This window comes from Hetaerina americana, unplaced genomic scaffold (assembly GCF_022747635.1).
Source record: "Hetaerina americana unplaced genomic scaffold, ioHetAmer1.1.p SCAF_3, whole genome shotgun sequence".
Taxonomy (NCBI): Eukaryota; Metazoa; Arthropoda; class Insecta; order Odonata; family Calopterygidae; genus Hetaerina; species Hetaerina americana.
The window spans coordinates 73,769,992-73,788,410 of NW_027286874.1; the positions used below are offsets into that span (position 1 = coordinate 73,769,992).

An 18,419-nucleotide genomic window follows, 5' to 3' on the forward strand; every position below is an offset into this window, starting at 1 on the left:
AATGATTACTTAGGAGATGATCAGTTTGGGTTTAGGAAGGGGAGAGGTACGCGTGATGCCATTGCAGTAATGAGATTATTAATCGAGAGGAATATAGAACACAACCAGGAGGTATTTGCCTGTTTCGTAGATTTCGAAAAAGCGTTTGATAGAGTGAATTGGGTAAAACTAATGAGTATTCTGCAGAAAATAGGAATAGATTGGAGGGAAAGGAGGCTAATCCGCAACCTGTACATGTCTCAGACTGCTCAGGTGCGGGTGGGAAACGGGGAGTCAGGATGGGCAGTGCTAGGAAGGGGTGTAAGGCAGGGTTGCCCATTATCACCGTTGCTGTTCAACCTGTATGCAGAGGAAATGATCAAAGAGGCATGGGAAGAACTCGAGGTAGGAATGAAAGTGGGCGGGGAATTCGTAAAATCAGTTAGGTTTGCTGATGACCAAGCTTTAGTTTGTCAGTCAGCCAAGGGGCTGCAAGCATTGCTGAGTGAATTGGAAATTCAGTGCGACAGGTATGGGATGAGAATCAATATTAATAAAACAAAGGTTACGCGATTTTCTAGAAAGAAAAAGGCCAAGCTTAACATTAAAATAGGAGGGCAAAAACTAGAGCAGGTAGAACAGTTTTCGTATCTCGGTAGTGTCTTGGACCAACACGGTCAAAGTAGTAGGGACGTAAGGAGACGAATTGCGCTAGGCAAAGGGGCTTTCACAAGGAGGAGGGAGTTAATGACGGGGACTTTGAGTAAGGATGTTAAGAAAAGACTCGTAAAAACTTTGATATGGAGCGTAGCTATGTACGGTGCGGAAACGTGGTCATTGAAGCAGGAGGATAGACGTAGATTGGAGGCTTTTGAAATGTGGGTGTGGAGAAGAATGGAGAAGGTGAAATGGACAGAGAAGAAAACAAATGAGGAAGTACTTGGTATGGTGGGCGAAGAGTGGGGTTTGTTGGGAGCAATCCTATGGAGGCAGGAAAAGTGGATGAAGGGGGTGTTGACCGGCAGTGGGATGTTGAAGACTGTGATAGAGGGTAGAATGTTGGGCAAAAGAGGAAAGGGAAGGAACAGGATAGGGATGTTGGACGGGATGAAGGGAGGAAGAAAGTACTCAGAGATGAAGAGGGACCTGATATAGAGTAGGATGATGGATTTTGTGTTTTGTTAGGTGTAATAAAATATTTGTTTGGTAGTTGTGTCCATCCAAAAACCTACCTTAAACGGTAGATTACTTAAAAAAATATAGTGTTTTAAAACGAATATCGGAGTTTTAAGACTTTGTGGTGTTAATTACATTTAACTTACAATTATAAATTATGCATCAAATGAAAAAGCAATTGAAACAGTTTTTCCTTGAAGGGTTCAATGTGAGCACCATTTGTCACACTGCACACATCGAGTCGATAGGCGAGTTCATCTCAAATCTTGATCAGTGTGAGGAGTTAATATTGCAACAAATGCTTCAATCCTGTTTCATAAATCGGTTACGTCAGCTATTAGCGGAGGTACATATAGTACATATGATCCTTTACTAATCCTCAAAGGTAAAATCACATGGTATGAGATTGGGTGAACGTCAACGCTTCCTTGAAAAAGAAAGGCCTATAAACCCGATAGTCTTATTGAAACACCCTGTGTATATAGTATATACTATCACGAGAAAAATGGCGCAAATTGTGTCCCGCAGCATTTATCCTTCGAATTTGGCGACTTGAAGACTACGACATAAAAATATGAACGTGTGAATTTTTCGCGTCAACTCTTGAGCTGATGTGTAAACCTTCTCCCCTCCATGATGAAAGAGGCTTTTCCGTGCATAATTTTTTTTATTACGACCTAGGTTTCGTTACAGCGTAAAATCTTCAGGTCCAGGTTGGTACGCTGTAGTGAAACCTAGGTCGTAATAAAAAATCTATGTGGAAAAGCAGTGTCTTCTTTCATCATGAAGGATTACCACGATGTTACCCCTGTAACTATATCATTTATTTACTTCTCCCCTCCCCCAAAAATTGAACCCATACTCCATACGCGTATAATATTTTCACTCTTATATGTTTGTATTTTTTGAATTAATAATGAATTGAAAATAAATTAAAATTTTATTTAATCGATATCCAGAAGTAATTTGATGGCATCATTATCGCATTAGGTGCTATTTATTAGTACCCATAGAGATTTGTTATTTACTGTTTCGTACTGATGCAACATATGGTATATGGTAAATATTATCGTTTAAACAGTTCGCTTAAAAAAATATGGTAAATTTATGTTAAATACTTATGTATTATACATAATCGAGATTTGGTGAAAATCTAAAAAAATAAATACTACCCATTAAAAGGAGCGAAACGTTGGGTAATTTTTTTAATAATCGTTGCAACTAATCCCGATGGCGCGTTAAATATTAGATTAGGGTTTACTTTTTAATTTCGTACCAAAATACCTCTCCCTTCCCCCTTCCCATTGGCAGTCCTACCTTAGAGAGCATGTACCGAAAAGGTGATGTTCCCCGCTCGAAATTGAGTTGGGTCTCTTTTGTAATGTTCCTCCGCATTCTCTTGGTGGGCAGGAGCTGGGGGGACAGCGCGACTTCCGCGCTGGGCTCGGCGTCGTCTGTGGCCTGCAGCAGCGAGGAGGGCATGGGGGACGGGGAGGAGGGCGGAGAGGCGGGAGAAGAGGAGGAAGAGGAAGGAGACGGCGGGGGGTCGCGGAACCGGAGGCCGCGGCGACCCCGGCGGCTGAGGAGGCGAAGCCGGCGGCGGAGGGAGGCGGAGGAGGCGCGGGAGTCTCATGAGTCGGGGTGCAGTCGCGGCGCTGGAGGGACTAGCCCCTCGGGTAGCAGCGGGGGTGGGGTTAAGGGCGTGGGGGCGGCGGAGGGACGCAGCGGGAGTAGCGACTCCCTGCTGTCCCCGCCCGTGGCGGCCCTTGGTGCGCTACAATCCAGTGGTGGACTCGCCCCGCGCTCCGGTCCTCGCTTCAAACTCCTCGCCGAGGGAGACGTCCAGGTGAGTGGTGTGGACTGATGCTCCCATCTCGATTTAGTCTATCGACACATCTTCTGTTAAAGTGTAATTTTTTGAGCTACTATGTTCGCTATCATTATGTATGTCATAATTGAAACGGGACCTTATTAAAAAAAATAATTTCTGAAAAAAAGTAGCGATAGTGGTAAGAAGAGAAACAAGATTTTTCTCTATTGTAAATTAAATATTTTATTTGCCCATTAGTTTCGATGTTGCATATTCTGGCCAAAAAATCGTTGCTGTATAGAAACCGGTAGCGTGTAAAATATGTATTCTGTGAAAGAATAAAGGTTTGTTTTTCTCCTTAAAAATCATGGAGATCATTTTTTGATTTTTCAAGCATTCCATATAACTCTTAGCCATTGCATGAAGCAAAATGTTGGGAAATATGATGTATACATATGTGTATGTGCTACATACATGTGTATATATATATATATGTATATATATATATATATATATATATATATATATATATTTATTTATTCAAAAAGGAACGCTCTTCAGCAATGACACAAGTATATAAGAACTTTGATTAAAATATTTATACCCAGAAACAGAGAGGGGACATTCATATCTAGTTGAAGTTTCTAATGCACGGCCATCATCATCAGAATGCCATTCTCGGGGGAAGAGCGGTGAGGATATGTGTGGGGGGGAGTGAGGGAGGAAGAGTTAATGGATGAATAGGAAATGGGCAAGCGGGGTAGAGGGCATGTGTAGGCGGCTATTGAATGGTTTCAGTGGGCTGAGATCAGCCCGGGAGGTTGAAATGACTGAAGCACCCAGATATATATATGCACCCAAGTAGTATAGAGGTTCAAATAAAGTATATATAGATGTATATACTTTTAAAACTAAATATTTGACTTTTTAAATATTATTTGGTAGTTTAGGAACGCATTCAGTTGTAGAATATTTATGGACCACTTATCAGTATGCACTAACGGTCGCTTCCGTTATCTTTTCGCTGAAGTACTCCCACTTGTTGGACAGTATACCGCTAGAGCGTGTGGAGCGTCGTTTGTTAATTAGTTGTAACTGATATTGCTATTGGGGCTAAATCCCAAACTTTTCCACAAAACTGGTAAAATTGTTAAAATTAGAACGTTCATTAGGTTTACATTAGAGGTTTAGAAAGTTCATCATGGTTTATCACAGCATTTTATCCAAATATTGTAAAAAAATTGCGTAATGTTTTATAGAAACTAGCCCATAAACTAGTTATTATCCTTTAAAAATTTATTTTATTTTCTTAAATGAAATCTAATAGTTATATAAGCACACAAATTAATTTCCATTAATTTGTGTGCTTAAATTCAATAATTTTTGTAATCTTTTTCCTAAGTATTACATCTGTTTGGTGCACACACCAATAGTAACTCATTTCCGGAATGTTACCAGATAATTTCAACCTGCTTCCGCTATGTTCTTCTCCGTTAATGTCAAGATGGAAAACGAATGGATTATGCTAACGGAATGCGTCTTTTAGCTAAAACGCTTTATATGCCTCATTACAACATGCATTAATTTTCTCAACCTCTTCACGTATAAAAGTTATCTTCTTCTAGCTCCTTCAACATGCTAAACACGAGTGGAATTTCGTCATAATTTTCTGTAAGGTTCCTTTTTCGTTTAGAAGTGTCAAAGTCATTTCTTTGGTTCGAATAAACTCATTGAATTCCTTGTATAATCAGTATGGGCAGATTTCATTATATTTTTGTGTGTTTCTATAAGCAGTCAATACATATCATATTAATAGCGCCGCATTAAAATCCAGTAAGAGAAAATAATTTCCTGGAGATGACGTACGACATCTTGATTTTTTCGGATATAGTAGACCGCATAAGGTCTACTATGCGCGCGAATACTGTGCGAATATGTCTAATTTATACCAAATTCATGTAATTCAGTGAAATGAAACACATTGGGGAACTCTGTTGAAACAATTGATGAATGTTTCAATAGTTGTAAAGCGACATCAGTGACAATTTGTTCACGACTCGTTCTTTGATGAATAAGGATAATTAAAATTCTTGGTAATAAAATTTGTTGAAACAATTCAGAAATACACCTATGAGTGAAGGCCAATTTTCACGTTGCTCATTCCCGTACTGAATTTAGGATACGTTAAAATCGTATCGTTGAAGAGTGTGAATCGTATTCGATAAATGATTTGAAATCGGTTTTCCGTACTGAAAACAGAAATAAGTACGACTAATTTATACCCGATTTAATGAGTCCAACTGTCAATCACAGACGAGCGGGCCCATTTTAATAGAATTTCCGACTTTTACGCCGGAATAAACATTGTTTTCCTGACAACGAGAAAACAAAATAAGAACGTAAAAGCATAAAATAAATTCTTAACTCTGAAGGGAAGTTGGCTCGCGTGTAAGAGGGTTCATCTGTGACTTTTGTAGTACCCAGCTCGCATCCGAAATTGAACATCCTGATTTCGGTACTGAAATAAGCATTATGTAAAATGGCCTCAAGGAAGCGTAATGAAATGGCGCGTGTCCACTCCTAAAAGGACTTGACGTAATTTAAGGAAGGCCTCCATCTTCCCTCCCTCCCTCTACACTCGTCTGGCGTCCCTTTCCTTTTATGTCTCCGTTCCTAATCCAGCTTTCCCGTTTATCATGGAAGGTGTGCGTGGTGCAGCACTGCAGGGGCCTCGTGGGGAAAGTGCTCGCATCCAAGTTCCTGCGTCGCTGGGAGATGCATCACCTCCACCTCAACGACACGTGTATCTCGTCCAGGACGGTGAGTGATTGCGCTGCTGCTGAACTCGAATTCCCTCGTGGCTTGCATTTCAGATCCCCCAGTGGACCAATGTCCAGTCGAATCCTGTTTCCGTGAAATCTCGATCGTTGATCAGCAATTTGAATTTCTCCAATCATTTTTTTCAGTGTTTGCGTTGAAATTTGACGCGGATGATTATCACGGTTGATGCGAAGGTACTTTTAATATATTTAGATTGATTTGTGTGCTTGAAGTTTATAATTTTGTATTTCTTTTTAAATGTCGTCTCGTAGGATTATTTGCATAGTTAATGCAGGATTGCTGGTTGTTATAACGCAGGATCTCCTTTTTAAGTCAACCCAAAGTTAATCCTTGATGGTATTTTTGATATTTAGGTGCGTTGGTCTTGGAGTGATCAAGAAATATTATTTTAATGCTCTTATTGAGTTTTTATGTAAATATCGGTTTATATATTATATATATATATATATATATATATATATATATATATATATATATATATATATATATACACACACACATTTATATATAATACATATTATATACTATATATATGTATATATATAATAGAATAGTTCAAAAGAATAATTTGAAATGGATATGGGGACGTATGGGCTTCATTTGTGAAGAATTTAATTGAATTATTTATCCTGATAAAATTTGAAAAGTCTTAAATTAAGTTCTTTTATAGAGCCATGAATATCTTAAGGATGTCACCGTTCTGTGATTTCTTCATCCCATTATACAAAGAGGTGGCTTTAAGAAATGTTCTGGGGGGGCAAGAGAATTATTTTTCTCGTAAAAATAAACTTTTCTTAATAAACTCGTAAAAAAATTAACTTTTCGCGTTACTCTTTGGTATGGATTGATCAGAATATTGTTAAAATCTCAGCGTACCAATCAACATGCAGCAAAAAATACATTATGATATTGCAAATGACGCTTTCTAACCCTGGGACTATTTAAAAGCTTAACATTTAATTCTGCGGTGATCCCTGATTATTTACATTTATCGGGCATAATTGAGAGATTTGATGAACTTAAAATAATGAGCAAACAACTAAACAGCTAATGGTGAACATTAATTTTTCTTTAGTAGATAACTGACTAACGACGGTATTCGAGACGTTATCGAGAGATTGCAGTTTTCGTCAGTACATTAGCGCATTTTGAAAAAACCTGAATCTACAAATTTGCTTTTGTTGTTCTTCCCTCCGTAAGTATAAGGGAAATATTCAGGATTATAGTTTTTAAAACAGAACGTAGGTTATGAGGTTTTCGAGAAGGGGAAGGCTTGGTTAAACTTTGAAATAGGAAGGAAAATTCGTAATTCCGCCTCCAGAAAATAAAAAAAGGTCATGTATTCATTAGCAATGTCAGACAAGTTTGGCGGAGAATATCTTGTTTGAATTGAAACAGTCAATGGGCCATGGGAGAGTTATCTGGGTGTGGGATCTGTGGAAAAAGGGGAAATGCGATTCGAGTTCATTCGCCACTTAGCGTTGGAGCGGTAGGCATGTACTGTTCGAGAGAGAGGACTGTTAGTACCTTCGCATGAAATTGGCTTGAAAGAGCAGCGCCATTAAAGAAAGTGCAGAACACTCGAGTTTCGTTCCAACGTCCAAGAGGGTAACATCAGGGCCCTCAAACTAAGATCAGATGGAAAATTCCGTTCCTGAAACACTCCATTTTGGATTTTGTGCTTACTAGGAAGCCATAAGAAAGTTTGCATTGTTGCCATGGATATAACTGGGAGAAACTGTAATGTAATCGTAAAATTTTGTCTTCACGCTAGTAAAGTGATTTTAAAGTTGTGACCGAAATAGATTTGTAGAATTGTTCGCTCAACATGTAATTTCGATTTAATTACGGCACGGTCCTTCGGAGTTTATTGTTCACCGTTAAATGAATGTAGAGTTGAATGAATAAAATCGATTTGTGGAATGGTTGCTTTATTATCTAATAACGATTCGGTCAAGGTGCACCCGGACATCCAGTTTCTTCCCGTAATACGGCCTTATTTCGGGAATAATCAACCCCGGCCGTACTCTTAAAAGTGGGCGAAGGAAATAATGAGGGAATATTAGAGAGGAAAAATAAATAAATAATTAAAATTAAACAAAAATAAAATGATAGTGAATATTCTTCATCTTCACAGAAGTTCTTTGCCGGAAATGGTTTATCGTGTAACTCAACACTGCTCAAAATTTATGAAATATTTCGTGGAACAGTTTTCATTATTTGGACATGTGTATGTATGTGTGAAAACACAGGATAAGGAAAGAGGCGAGAACAGAAAAAATGATCATGTAGGAGGGGAAGTTGAGGGTAGTGTGACATCGTACTGTAGGTGAGGAGAACGCCGGAGCAAGGAGGAGAAAACTTGATCATCCCTGGACTTGGGGCAAGTCCTGTTTCCTGGGATGATCTCTGCTCCCAAGGTCCGATAAAAAAAGAGCACTTTGGGAGCAGAAGCGATCTTCTGACAATCTATTAAAACAACATTGTTAAAACCTCTGTGAATCCCGACTGAAATCCGATGCAAGGTCATTCGCGCGCGAGATAAAAGGAAATGACGCGATTCAGCCGAGTCAGATACCTTGGGACATCCATCCTTATATCTCACGATTTTTGAAGGAGTTTGCGATGTATAGTCGAAGGGCGAATGGTAGATAAAATTTTATTCCACCTTGGAATATTTGTTTCAAATCTTCAAGGAGAGGATTTAACTGTGAGATCTGTTTTTTCTCTCGTGATATTCACGCAGTATCATCAACGGCAGTTGGTTCTTTTTTCCCGGAGAGTAGGGACTTGGTCGTGCGTTCAAGAATCTGTTCCATCCGTGAAATCATTTTGCGTCCTCTTCATGCGACAGTCGCTGTATATCGACGAAAATGTGAATTCAGAAAGTGAATTTTTCACGTGGGAAGTGTGCAAAATGTTTGTTGTGCCAATTGTATTTCTTTTGTGATGAAATTAAATTACCCTCTCTCAACCCCGCTTCTTGTACCATTGCCGTAAAATAATACTCATTTGTCTTCGAGCCTTCCTTTGTTGCCTGGCTCCGTCCGAAACTATGAACGTGTAGTTAAAATGTTTTCCACTATTCCGACCCCAACTCCAGCTGGAAATGGAATCTTTCGGTAATAATGGTAACATTTTTTCTGACAATTGCCTACTTATTGTATGGAGTTTATAAGATTTGTCCCGATTGAAGTCTGGCTGTAAGGTTTGATTGAATGAGGCGCGAAGATTTATTAAATGAATGACCTATTCCGAATATTCTCTTCAAATTTAAGTAAAGACTAGTAATCATAGAACGCTCATGAATCTGCTCTTCGTTCTGGAGTCTATTCCAGCCGAATCCCTCCATTCAAACCAAGGTTGTATCCAAATTCAAGTTAAACAGTCGACTCAAGATGCTGACTGCAAGCGGAGGACGGGAATTATTACTTCCTCAACCTTGAAAGGGGTAATTATTTGTGAACTGGTCCTCTGAGATGAATGGCTCAACGGCGGCTCTGGCGCAAGCATCAAGTGCGTAAACTGCTCCTTCGGATGGTCGGGTCACGTCCCGTGCAGTTTAATTCAGGTTAATGGCGTGGCCGTGAACGCGGGGAATGGGGCACAGTCTGCGAACAGTTCTCGTCTGTTCCTCCACCAGTCGTACCATCGCGTGACGCCGCCAGTGCCAAGCGAGGCGGCCGAGGAAATCCACTAAAATTAACATTAGTCCTCACCAGACATATTTAATATTTGTTAAGGACCAAATCGGGCATAATTTGGCGATCCCTTCAGTTGACTACCAAAGCAATACGTCTCATCATCCAATTGGTTCCGACGAACGGTTATTATACCACAAAGATAGCGGGGATACTTGTCTTGGATGTGCTGGGTGTTATGCCAGCCAACATTCTTAATTTCCCAAGTACTCAATTGCGATAAGCAGGCGGTAACAAGCTTCCTTCTTCTGAAGTGTTCCATAAAGTAGTACTTCTTCCACTTGCAAAATAGTTATGATCAATTTTTGCCGATGCAACTAGGGTACAAATGCCAGTGATGTCGCCACGATTGGATTTATCTAGACAACTCCTAATTCCCGAGACAGCAGCACATGCATGCGATTGCTAAAGAAATATATGCGACCCCGCAAGTTTGCTCAAAATTGTTTTCTTATACAATGACCTAAATGTAACATGTGTAAAAAATTGCTTTAGACAACAGATGCAGCTCTGCAGTGAAAAGAAGGATAGCCTTGGCGAAGAAGGCACTTGAAAATTAAAAGAATCTTTTCAGGAAGCAAAAAACATGAAATTGGAAAGTAGAAAATCTTCTGCTAAAACGTTTATTTGGAGTACATTATTATCTGGATGCGAAACTTGGAAATTGGGAAAGAGGGAAAAGGCTCGGTTGGAAGCAATGGAAATGTTGATTTGGAGAAGAATAACAAGAACAAGATGGACGGACAAGAAAAGCAACATAGAAGTATTGAGAGAAATTAAAGAGGTAAGGAATTCAATAAAAGAGATGGAGAAGAGGAAAATTAAATTTATTGGACATGCTCTCAGGCATAACGACTTCCTGGAAAATATAATGGAGGGGAAAATAATAAAAAAATATGACGAGGAAAGGCCAAGAAAGAAATGTATAGATGATATAAAAAGTACTATGAGAGTAACAACCTACATTGAACTGAAAAGAACGGCATTGGAGGGAGACCAATGGCTGCAACGACAAAACTCCACCTTTAGAAGATGATGATGAAAAATGTATATGTATGTATCTTGACAATGGTGCGGTGTTGTGTACGCTCAGGGAGGGGAATGGTATAATGTATCGCGTGCACCCATAATTGGCGAAGCTGTATTTTGAAATGAATAAAACATCTGTACAAGAGGCGACCTGGGTGAACCTCTAGGGCCGCACTCTTCTTCTGAAGTGTTCGCCGACCATTTTGGATCGGTCCGCGTATATCCGGGATATACGGGGGCGTTGCGGGGACTCAAAAGTCGTTGTGAAAGGTCTGTTGGTGGACACGTGCGTTCAGCAGCAAGAGACGTTCAAGGTCCTTCCACGCGAGCGATGACCATGGCCATGGCGCCCTCCAGCACACAAAGAGGTTTCATTGTCCCGGGAAATGACGTTTTGCAGATTGAACACGCGTCGTTTTCTTTCATTTTTTTATTGTGAATCACGACGAGGTTCATCATATTTTTTAATACTCAAGAGGGACCGTGGTGGGAACGTCATTTCGACCACATTTGCGAACTCGGTGGGGTGTATCGTACCTTTTCTTGGAGAGGGAGGAGGATGAGAGGAAAGGAGGCGTTACCGTTTTGTCACTGCTCGTTTTTTTAGGGCTGAATGACATCGAATACACTGGATCGCAAGCGCTGGTTCTTCTTGCTTTGTTCTATTTCCAATTGTTGGCGCCGAAAGCGGAGTATTTAACTGCGAGGTGTTTGTCAAGGAGGTTGCGTCGAAATGTCGGGTACATGTCATTTTGATAGAATTTCCTGTTATTGTAATTTCCCTCAATGAACTCCATCAAATGACAATGACTAAACAAAACTCTTCTCGTTTTAGTTTTTGTAGAAATCGGCTTCGAAAATCCAAGATTTTATGCATTGTCCTATGGCAGTGGATGTCTATTTCTATAATCGTTTTGGATTAATAATGCAAAAAAACGTGCCATTCCTACGAAAAACTGATGTTGGGTTCGTAATTGTATAATACGTAGTTTTAATACTGTTGACATAACAGAAGCACTTAACTCCACCTTCATGTAAATTATATGAAATCATCGCCATTAATTTGTGCCTTATGATTGGTTTACTGCAGCCATTCATTCCTCTCTATCCAGTGGTTATTCCCTCATCTCTTGTTAGCTTTTCTATTTTACGTTCTTCCTTACTTGTACTATCCACTTGTCTTTGAGACTTCCTCCTTGTTCTTCCCTTCAATTTTCTCTTCTTTTATATTTCTTAATAATAAGTTTATGCCTCAAGGCGTGTCCAATCCATCTAGCTCTCCAGATGGTCCTTTCATCTTCTCCTCTTCTATGTGCTTCATCGTTCCTCACTTCGCCCTACCATTTAATCTTCAGCTTACTCCTCTCGAGCACCATTTTTCATGAGCACCGAGTCATGTTTCAAAGGCTTCTATTCTTCTCCGGTCCACTTTTACAATGTCCCGTATCTCTGATGCGTAAAATACCTTGCATAAATTGGAAGGATGTATTTTTAGCAATTTTGTTGGAAACTTATTATTACCCCCATCGTGCTACGGCTGGCGAGATCGTGTCAATAAAATTAGACAAATTAAATGTGAAATAGATAGATTAAAGATGTAATTTTTCCCACGAACTATAAGGGAATAGAATAACTTTATCCGACCGCGCTAGGGGGATAAATATTCGGGTCAAAATCAGTCTCGTGTGAATTCACCCCCTGCTATACACCAAAGTGGTGCCTTTGAGGGTACTAAAAATACTATAAAAATGCTCCAAACGAACGTAAGGACGAACTACTTCCTTGTTTATAATCTTAGGTTCTTTGAACAGAGTAGTTGCAGATTGGTCTTTCTAGCGGGATATTTCCTTCAAATTTATCCTTCTATTTTATTTCTAATACACACAATTCAAATAATTTATGGGAAAACCAATCGAAATCGCATATTTCTACAAATTGGCGCCTCAGAACAAGTCCAGAATAAGTTTTAACTCACGTTTAAACATGTTATAAGGACCGATTAGAGTGTTTGATTACTTAATATTCCCTAAATGTGTTTTCACGTAATACGCGTGAAGTGATATTGCATTTATGTCACCTCTCCTCATTAACGTGCATATATTTCATGTAGTAATTTTTGAAATGCTAAAGATTCTCACTCATACAATTTTCGTAGTCCTCTTGGCGTACAGTAGAACTATTTGAGCGCTTCGTAACTTCCCGGATAACGCTAGAAAAAATAGCTTTAATTGCTCTAAAGTCACTGCCTTCACAACACGGTGTGTGCATGACCGGAAATAACGGTATGGAATGTACGGAAATAACACCATTTAAGAACTTCTAGTCCATACGTCATTACCGAAGTGAAATAGGTGAATCACCATTCTTAACTTCAATTCATCGATGAATTTAGATTTGTTTCACCCCCTCCCACCCCTTACCACTGAATAAACGAATGAGAGATCGCTGTTTCTCTTTGGTGCGTGTTGAAAGTGGAGCGGCCATGTTTACACAATTGTAGTGCCGTGTTGTTGCGTCCATGTATAATGCTGTCAGTTGTAGGCCACTCTTAAGGACATGGATATCACTGTGGGAAACAAAAAATGGGATTTACGCGGTGTTTCGAAATTGTAGCGCATTTTTAAGGCTTTCACCCTCACTCACCCTCGTAAGTTGATACACTGACTCGTGCAGTTACGATACAACCTCCTTAAGGCTACTGTGTGCGTGTGAAATGTCTGTGATCAAGGAGAGTGATGATTATCGTGTTTTGAAAGCAAATTTTAAATATATCGTTGTTCTGCATGATGTTCGAAATCAGGGAGAAGAGTTACGTTTTGCCCGGAGGATTCTCTTCGAGAAACCTCGAGTGAATTATGTGAATGAAGTGGGGGGTGGGGAATCGAATGAGAGATACTGGGGCTGAAATGTGACTGTACCATCCCCCCCTCCACGACTGAGGACCCGTCTGTTCCTCAAGGGAAAGATCCAGTGTTGGGGAGAATCTTTTGCATCCTCCAAGGCGTCCAAGGCTCATTAATCCACTTTCGTGTCTAGACAAATATTAAAGCGTTATCGCCTTTGCCCTTGGCTCCCAATGCCATATCGTTTACCAGCGTCTCAAAATCAGTGCCGTCGGTGTATTCCGTCAACGTCTTGGTCTGTTAGGGGGGTTAAAGAAATCGAGGATCGCTCCTTGGTACGAAAACTTTGAAATTTTCGATTCAATGATGAAAGCGACCTTTTTTTTTGCAATTACTGCATGCAGGAATCGGATATTTTCTCATTTTAATCACGGGCTGGAACCAGGTTCGACTGGCAGAAAATTTAACGCGAAAATCTCATGAGCTTACCTGCTTTTCAACGCAAAGACCCGCGCGAATTTGGAAAATAAATCGATCACGGTTAAGATTTACGCGTATCTTTGTACATTTTGCATGTCGTCTTACATACACAGACTTGATATGCAGTTTAAATCTCATTACAATATTCCATCAGCATACGACTCGTAATAATTTTTCGAAAATGTATTTCTCCCTGGTTTGTGGTGAGTATAAGCGTTTAGAGGAGTTAACTGTCCCTGAATGCTTTCCTTGGATATTTTCTTATGCACATCCTTCCATAATTTATCCGATGGTAAGAAACTCTCTGTATTTTGTGGAACATAATAAATTTTACGTAAGATTACTTCGGAGTCCAACGGTGGTCCTTTTTTCTCCCACCTTTTTCGATGGTTTTCGAGTTCCTCCGCTTGGGATAGACGATAGATTCGCCGGCGTTCTTGTGGACATCTTCGAATCTTGATTTACATTTCGGACCTGAGCCGAAGACGTCTTGAGTTGATACTGCCAGGAAGGAGATACCAGAACCCCATCGAGTCATCATGATCACCGCGCTCGCTCAGTGTTCTCCGCGAGTTTTTTTGGTGAGCGGTTTTCCGAAATAGATTTTTTTTAGGAATCACGACGAAAACCGCAAGTGTCGACGCCTGCCTAGCGCGTGCCAGTTGATAGGGGGGAGTGAGAGAAAAAGAGTGCTGCCCAGCACTTAACGATCGGTCGAAACGTTTCCGTGTTTCCAAGCGTGGTGGCGGCGAAGGGGCGCGCCGAAACGTTGAATCCGACGAGTCCGCGGCGAGCGACGACCGACGACCCTGCGACGAGACCGCGGACCGTTTCCGGGCGGGCGGCCTCCGACCCCCTCCCTTCCCCGCCACTCGCACCCCCTTAACCTTTTCCGGGACCTCCCTCTCCACCCGCCGACCTCTCTCTCTCCTCCCCTCGCCTGTCCCGCATTTGCATCCTCTCTCTCGCCCACCGCGTCCGCCCCCATCCTCCGTGAACGCTCTCCATCGCCAGCCTACCCACCTCCACGCCTGCCCCGACCCTTTCCATCGCCCTCACCCCACTCTAAAGCGATCGGGGGGTGGTGGTAATAAGAGGTGATGATAATAATAGATCTCAGGTGCATCGCCCTTATGCGGCATTAAGAAAAATGGGGTCGGATAGGTGAGGAAGTTTTAGGATGAATAGGGATTAATAATAGGGTAAACAACAATGCCATTATTACTGATAGTTTACCGGTTGAATTAGGTTTTAGATTGACAGTTGCCTATACAACTGTGCAATGATACATTTGCGTGCCTCTCCTTACAGAACACGGCCTGACATCCGACAATACAACAAGCCCGTCTTCAATTCCGCACATTTCATACCTCCCTTCATTCCGTCCAACATGCCTATCCTCTTCCTTCCCCTTCCTCGCTTGTCTAAAGTTCTCCCCTCTATCACAGACTTCAAGTTCCCATTGCCAATCAGAATGCTCTGCGCCCGTATTTCCGTAATGAACTGATGGAGAGCGGAGTGTTTGTGTGTATGTAGAGAGAGAGAGAGAGCTTTGATATATGGTGTGTCGAAAACATTATATTGAATTTGATACTCGCATTGTATTGAGGTCATTCCATGTCTCCATAAGATTACATATTTTGTAATAGTAGTAGTTTTTACGGGAGGCGAGCGACAGCTGAGGACATTTGCGCCATAGGGGATGGGCAGGAAAGGATGAAGAGAAACCTGGCGTCGGCATTGGCCTATTCTTTACGAAAGGCGCCAAGGGGTCCGCAGCTTAGCGTCCCATCCGACGGAAGGCGTACTCTTTCAAAGTGCCCTCCACAAAGCACATCAAGTAGGGATCCAGATACTTCTGAAAAATATTCAACACCGCCGGGATTTGAACTCGGACCCTCTGGGTGGGAAGCCAGTACGTTAACCCCCGCACCATCTCGATCCCCACATATTTAGTATATTCTCACGTTATAAAATGTATTTGTTCTTGCGATGGGAGTTTTATGAATAGGTATGAGTGTTTATTTGCAGCCTGAAATGTATGAACAATTATTTATATGTTACTGGGTGAGAAACTGAAAATTAGTGTTTGGGTTACGTTTCAAACCAACTCTGGTGTAAATTTATCAATCGAATCATTCTTTAAACATTGGATAATGGCCGGGTCAATTGCTCATTGTTGAAATGTTTTCCTTTCCATAAAAAAGTAGCGCAGAGACCTAAAATGTCGTGGCGATCTAACCAACAAATTGATGCTTTGGATGCCTCGAGTCCGAGCGATGAATCGAGAGATTGAAGGGACCGATTTCACAGGGCATCAAACGACCGAAAATAGGTAAATATTTACGTGCGATGCAAATGGAAAACGATTCGGCGCGAAACGTTTCCGTCGTCCCCGAAGGGTGATCGGTAGGGGGCACGTGTGTGTGTTGAGTGGGTGGATGGATGGGCGAGAAGGAAATTTTGAAGGGAAGGGTTTTCACGTACGCTCGGTCCATTGATGGGTGAGAGGGAGGGAGGGAGTAAGGAGGCTTTGCATTTGTCGTGTCGCGGGAGGAACGGGGAGCATGCCACTACCCTACTCCTTCCCACCGTACGACACACACGACCCCGCGCGCGGTACGCCCGAGATTTCGTTTCAGGGCGGTCGGAGGAGAGAGTACGAGGGGGGGGGGTGAAGACGGCGGGGAGATGTTTGGGAGAAGTGGGTGGTGGCGGCTGCTGGAAGGGGAGATTGAGAGGAAGAGGGTGTAGGGGCGGGTGGAAGAGAGTAGATCTCTTGGCGCGAGCGAGGTGGGGGGGGAGGAGATGGCGAGGGAACGCGGAGAGCCCAGCGAGGGATCGTGGGGCTGGTGGGGGGGGGGAATGGTGTTGGGGAGAAAGGAGGAGTTGAGGGGGTAGGGAAGGCATATCGACCGCAACTGAAGTTGCCGTGTTCCTCTCGCAAATGACGTACGTACTTTTCCTCCCCTCTCTATCTCTCCCTGCTCCCTTACCCCTACCACCCCTTTCTCCGTTGCTCCCCTCCGCCTCCAAAAACTCAACCCCCCCACTCCGCGTCTATCTCTCTCTCTCTCTCTGCAACCTACTCCCTCCGACTCTGCGGGCCGAAGTGGAAGGTGGGCCGGCGAATGTTGGCATCGAGGGTATGGAGGGGAGGGGGTTGAGTTCCGGGGGGTCTTCTCGTGGGGGGGGAGGGTGGTGGTTGTAAATTGCGGCGACGGCCCTTGGGATGTACGTATTATGAACCGCCCAGCAATGAAAACAAGGGGTGGGGGTGCAACGGTTTGGTGACCTCGCCATACCTCTCTGCACCGACAAAACCCGCTCCAATCGAACGATTTGCTAGTCGGGAAAGACGAATCCGTCTTTGGTCAGCTGATGATGGTCACATGGTATCCCTACGACATCAGTTCACCGGTTTCCTTTTTCGCTTGTTCCGATAAGTCGCGTGTCGCACGAGACATTTCTGGTTGCCGGTGGCGACGGTATTGGTACTCTCAATTCATCGTTATTTCATTCGAATTTTACTTTTTATAGTTTTAATAAGAACCGCATGATAAAACTTTTCCACTGGATATTGTTTTGTTACACAACGGGTTTCGATGTATTTGTAGTATTTTGTAGCGTCATCATCAGGCTTTTTGGGGTCTTCGAAAGCATTTGGTTATTGGCGTAGATTTAAGTTTTGACTAAAATTTGTCGTGGAATCTTCTATTATCCAATTGCTACCACTTACAGGATTTTGGAAACACTTAGGCCCGATTTTGTTGTGTCTCGTTAATTCCAATCGTTTATTTATTTCGCCTTAGTCCGAAAACAGCACTTTTTGGCCTTTACATCAGGCTATTATCAATGATAGCAATAGGCGCGATTACAAACACCCAAGCCCTAAGTGAAGGAAAACCCGGCCAGGCGGGTATCGAACCCGTGACTCTTGGATTTGCGGACGAGGACGTTACCCCGCCGCCACCGGGGCCGGTAAGTTATCTATTGTGAAGGTTAATTTAGCCTGGCAATTACCGACGAATCCGATTTAATAAACGAATAAGATTCCTCATTAGTGTATGTGAACATAGTAACCATGGTAGCTTCGTCTGTCAATTATTGAGCAGTTAAACAAACGGGTTGGAAATTTACTTGCAGTCATTAAGCTGAGTTTTTGGCCTTAACTGGAGGTTAAAGTTAACCTTCAGTTTAACGAATTATAAAAAATGGCCTTAAGTGTGTTTTTTTTAGTTCGTTCGGCTGAGTGGGATGTGATGGAAGCATGAATGACGGAGGATGAATATTTAGAAATATTAGGGACGTAATGATGATTAAATGTAAGTGGTACCCTGAAAGCCACATCGGTGGTGTCGCGGTAGCATGTGATGCCTCACTAGGCGTGCAACAATAAAAGTTAACTGTTTCTCGAATGTTTTTTTCTATGAATATGCTCAATAATTCATGTTGTGGAAGTAATATTTGACAACTAAATGAACCACGGTGTCTATGGGTAAAATACTGCTCAACGCGTGCAAGTCGAGTTTCCAGTAAGAAGAACAATAAAATCTTGAT

At 41.9% G+C, this 18,419-nt stretch overlaps 1 protein-coding gene across 1 annotated transcript in view; it reads left to right on the plus strand.

The window, feature by feature from the left end:
* Positions 1-2,635: 2,635 nt before the first annotated feature.
* The window catches only part of LOC139690434 (C-Maf-inducing protein-like), a 191,540-nt gene continuing 175,756 nt past the window's right edge, over positions 2,636-18,419 (plus strand). Inside the window, exons 1-3 of the mRNA XM_071587885.1 lie at positions 2,636-2,654; positions 2,817-3,001; positions 5,669-5,785. Coding sequence (XP_071443986.1) covers positions 2,636-2,654; positions 2,817-3,001; positions 5,669-5,785 — 321 coding nt within the window. The remainder of the gene's footprint in view (positions 2,655-2,816; positions 3,002-5,668; positions 5,786-18,419) is intronic.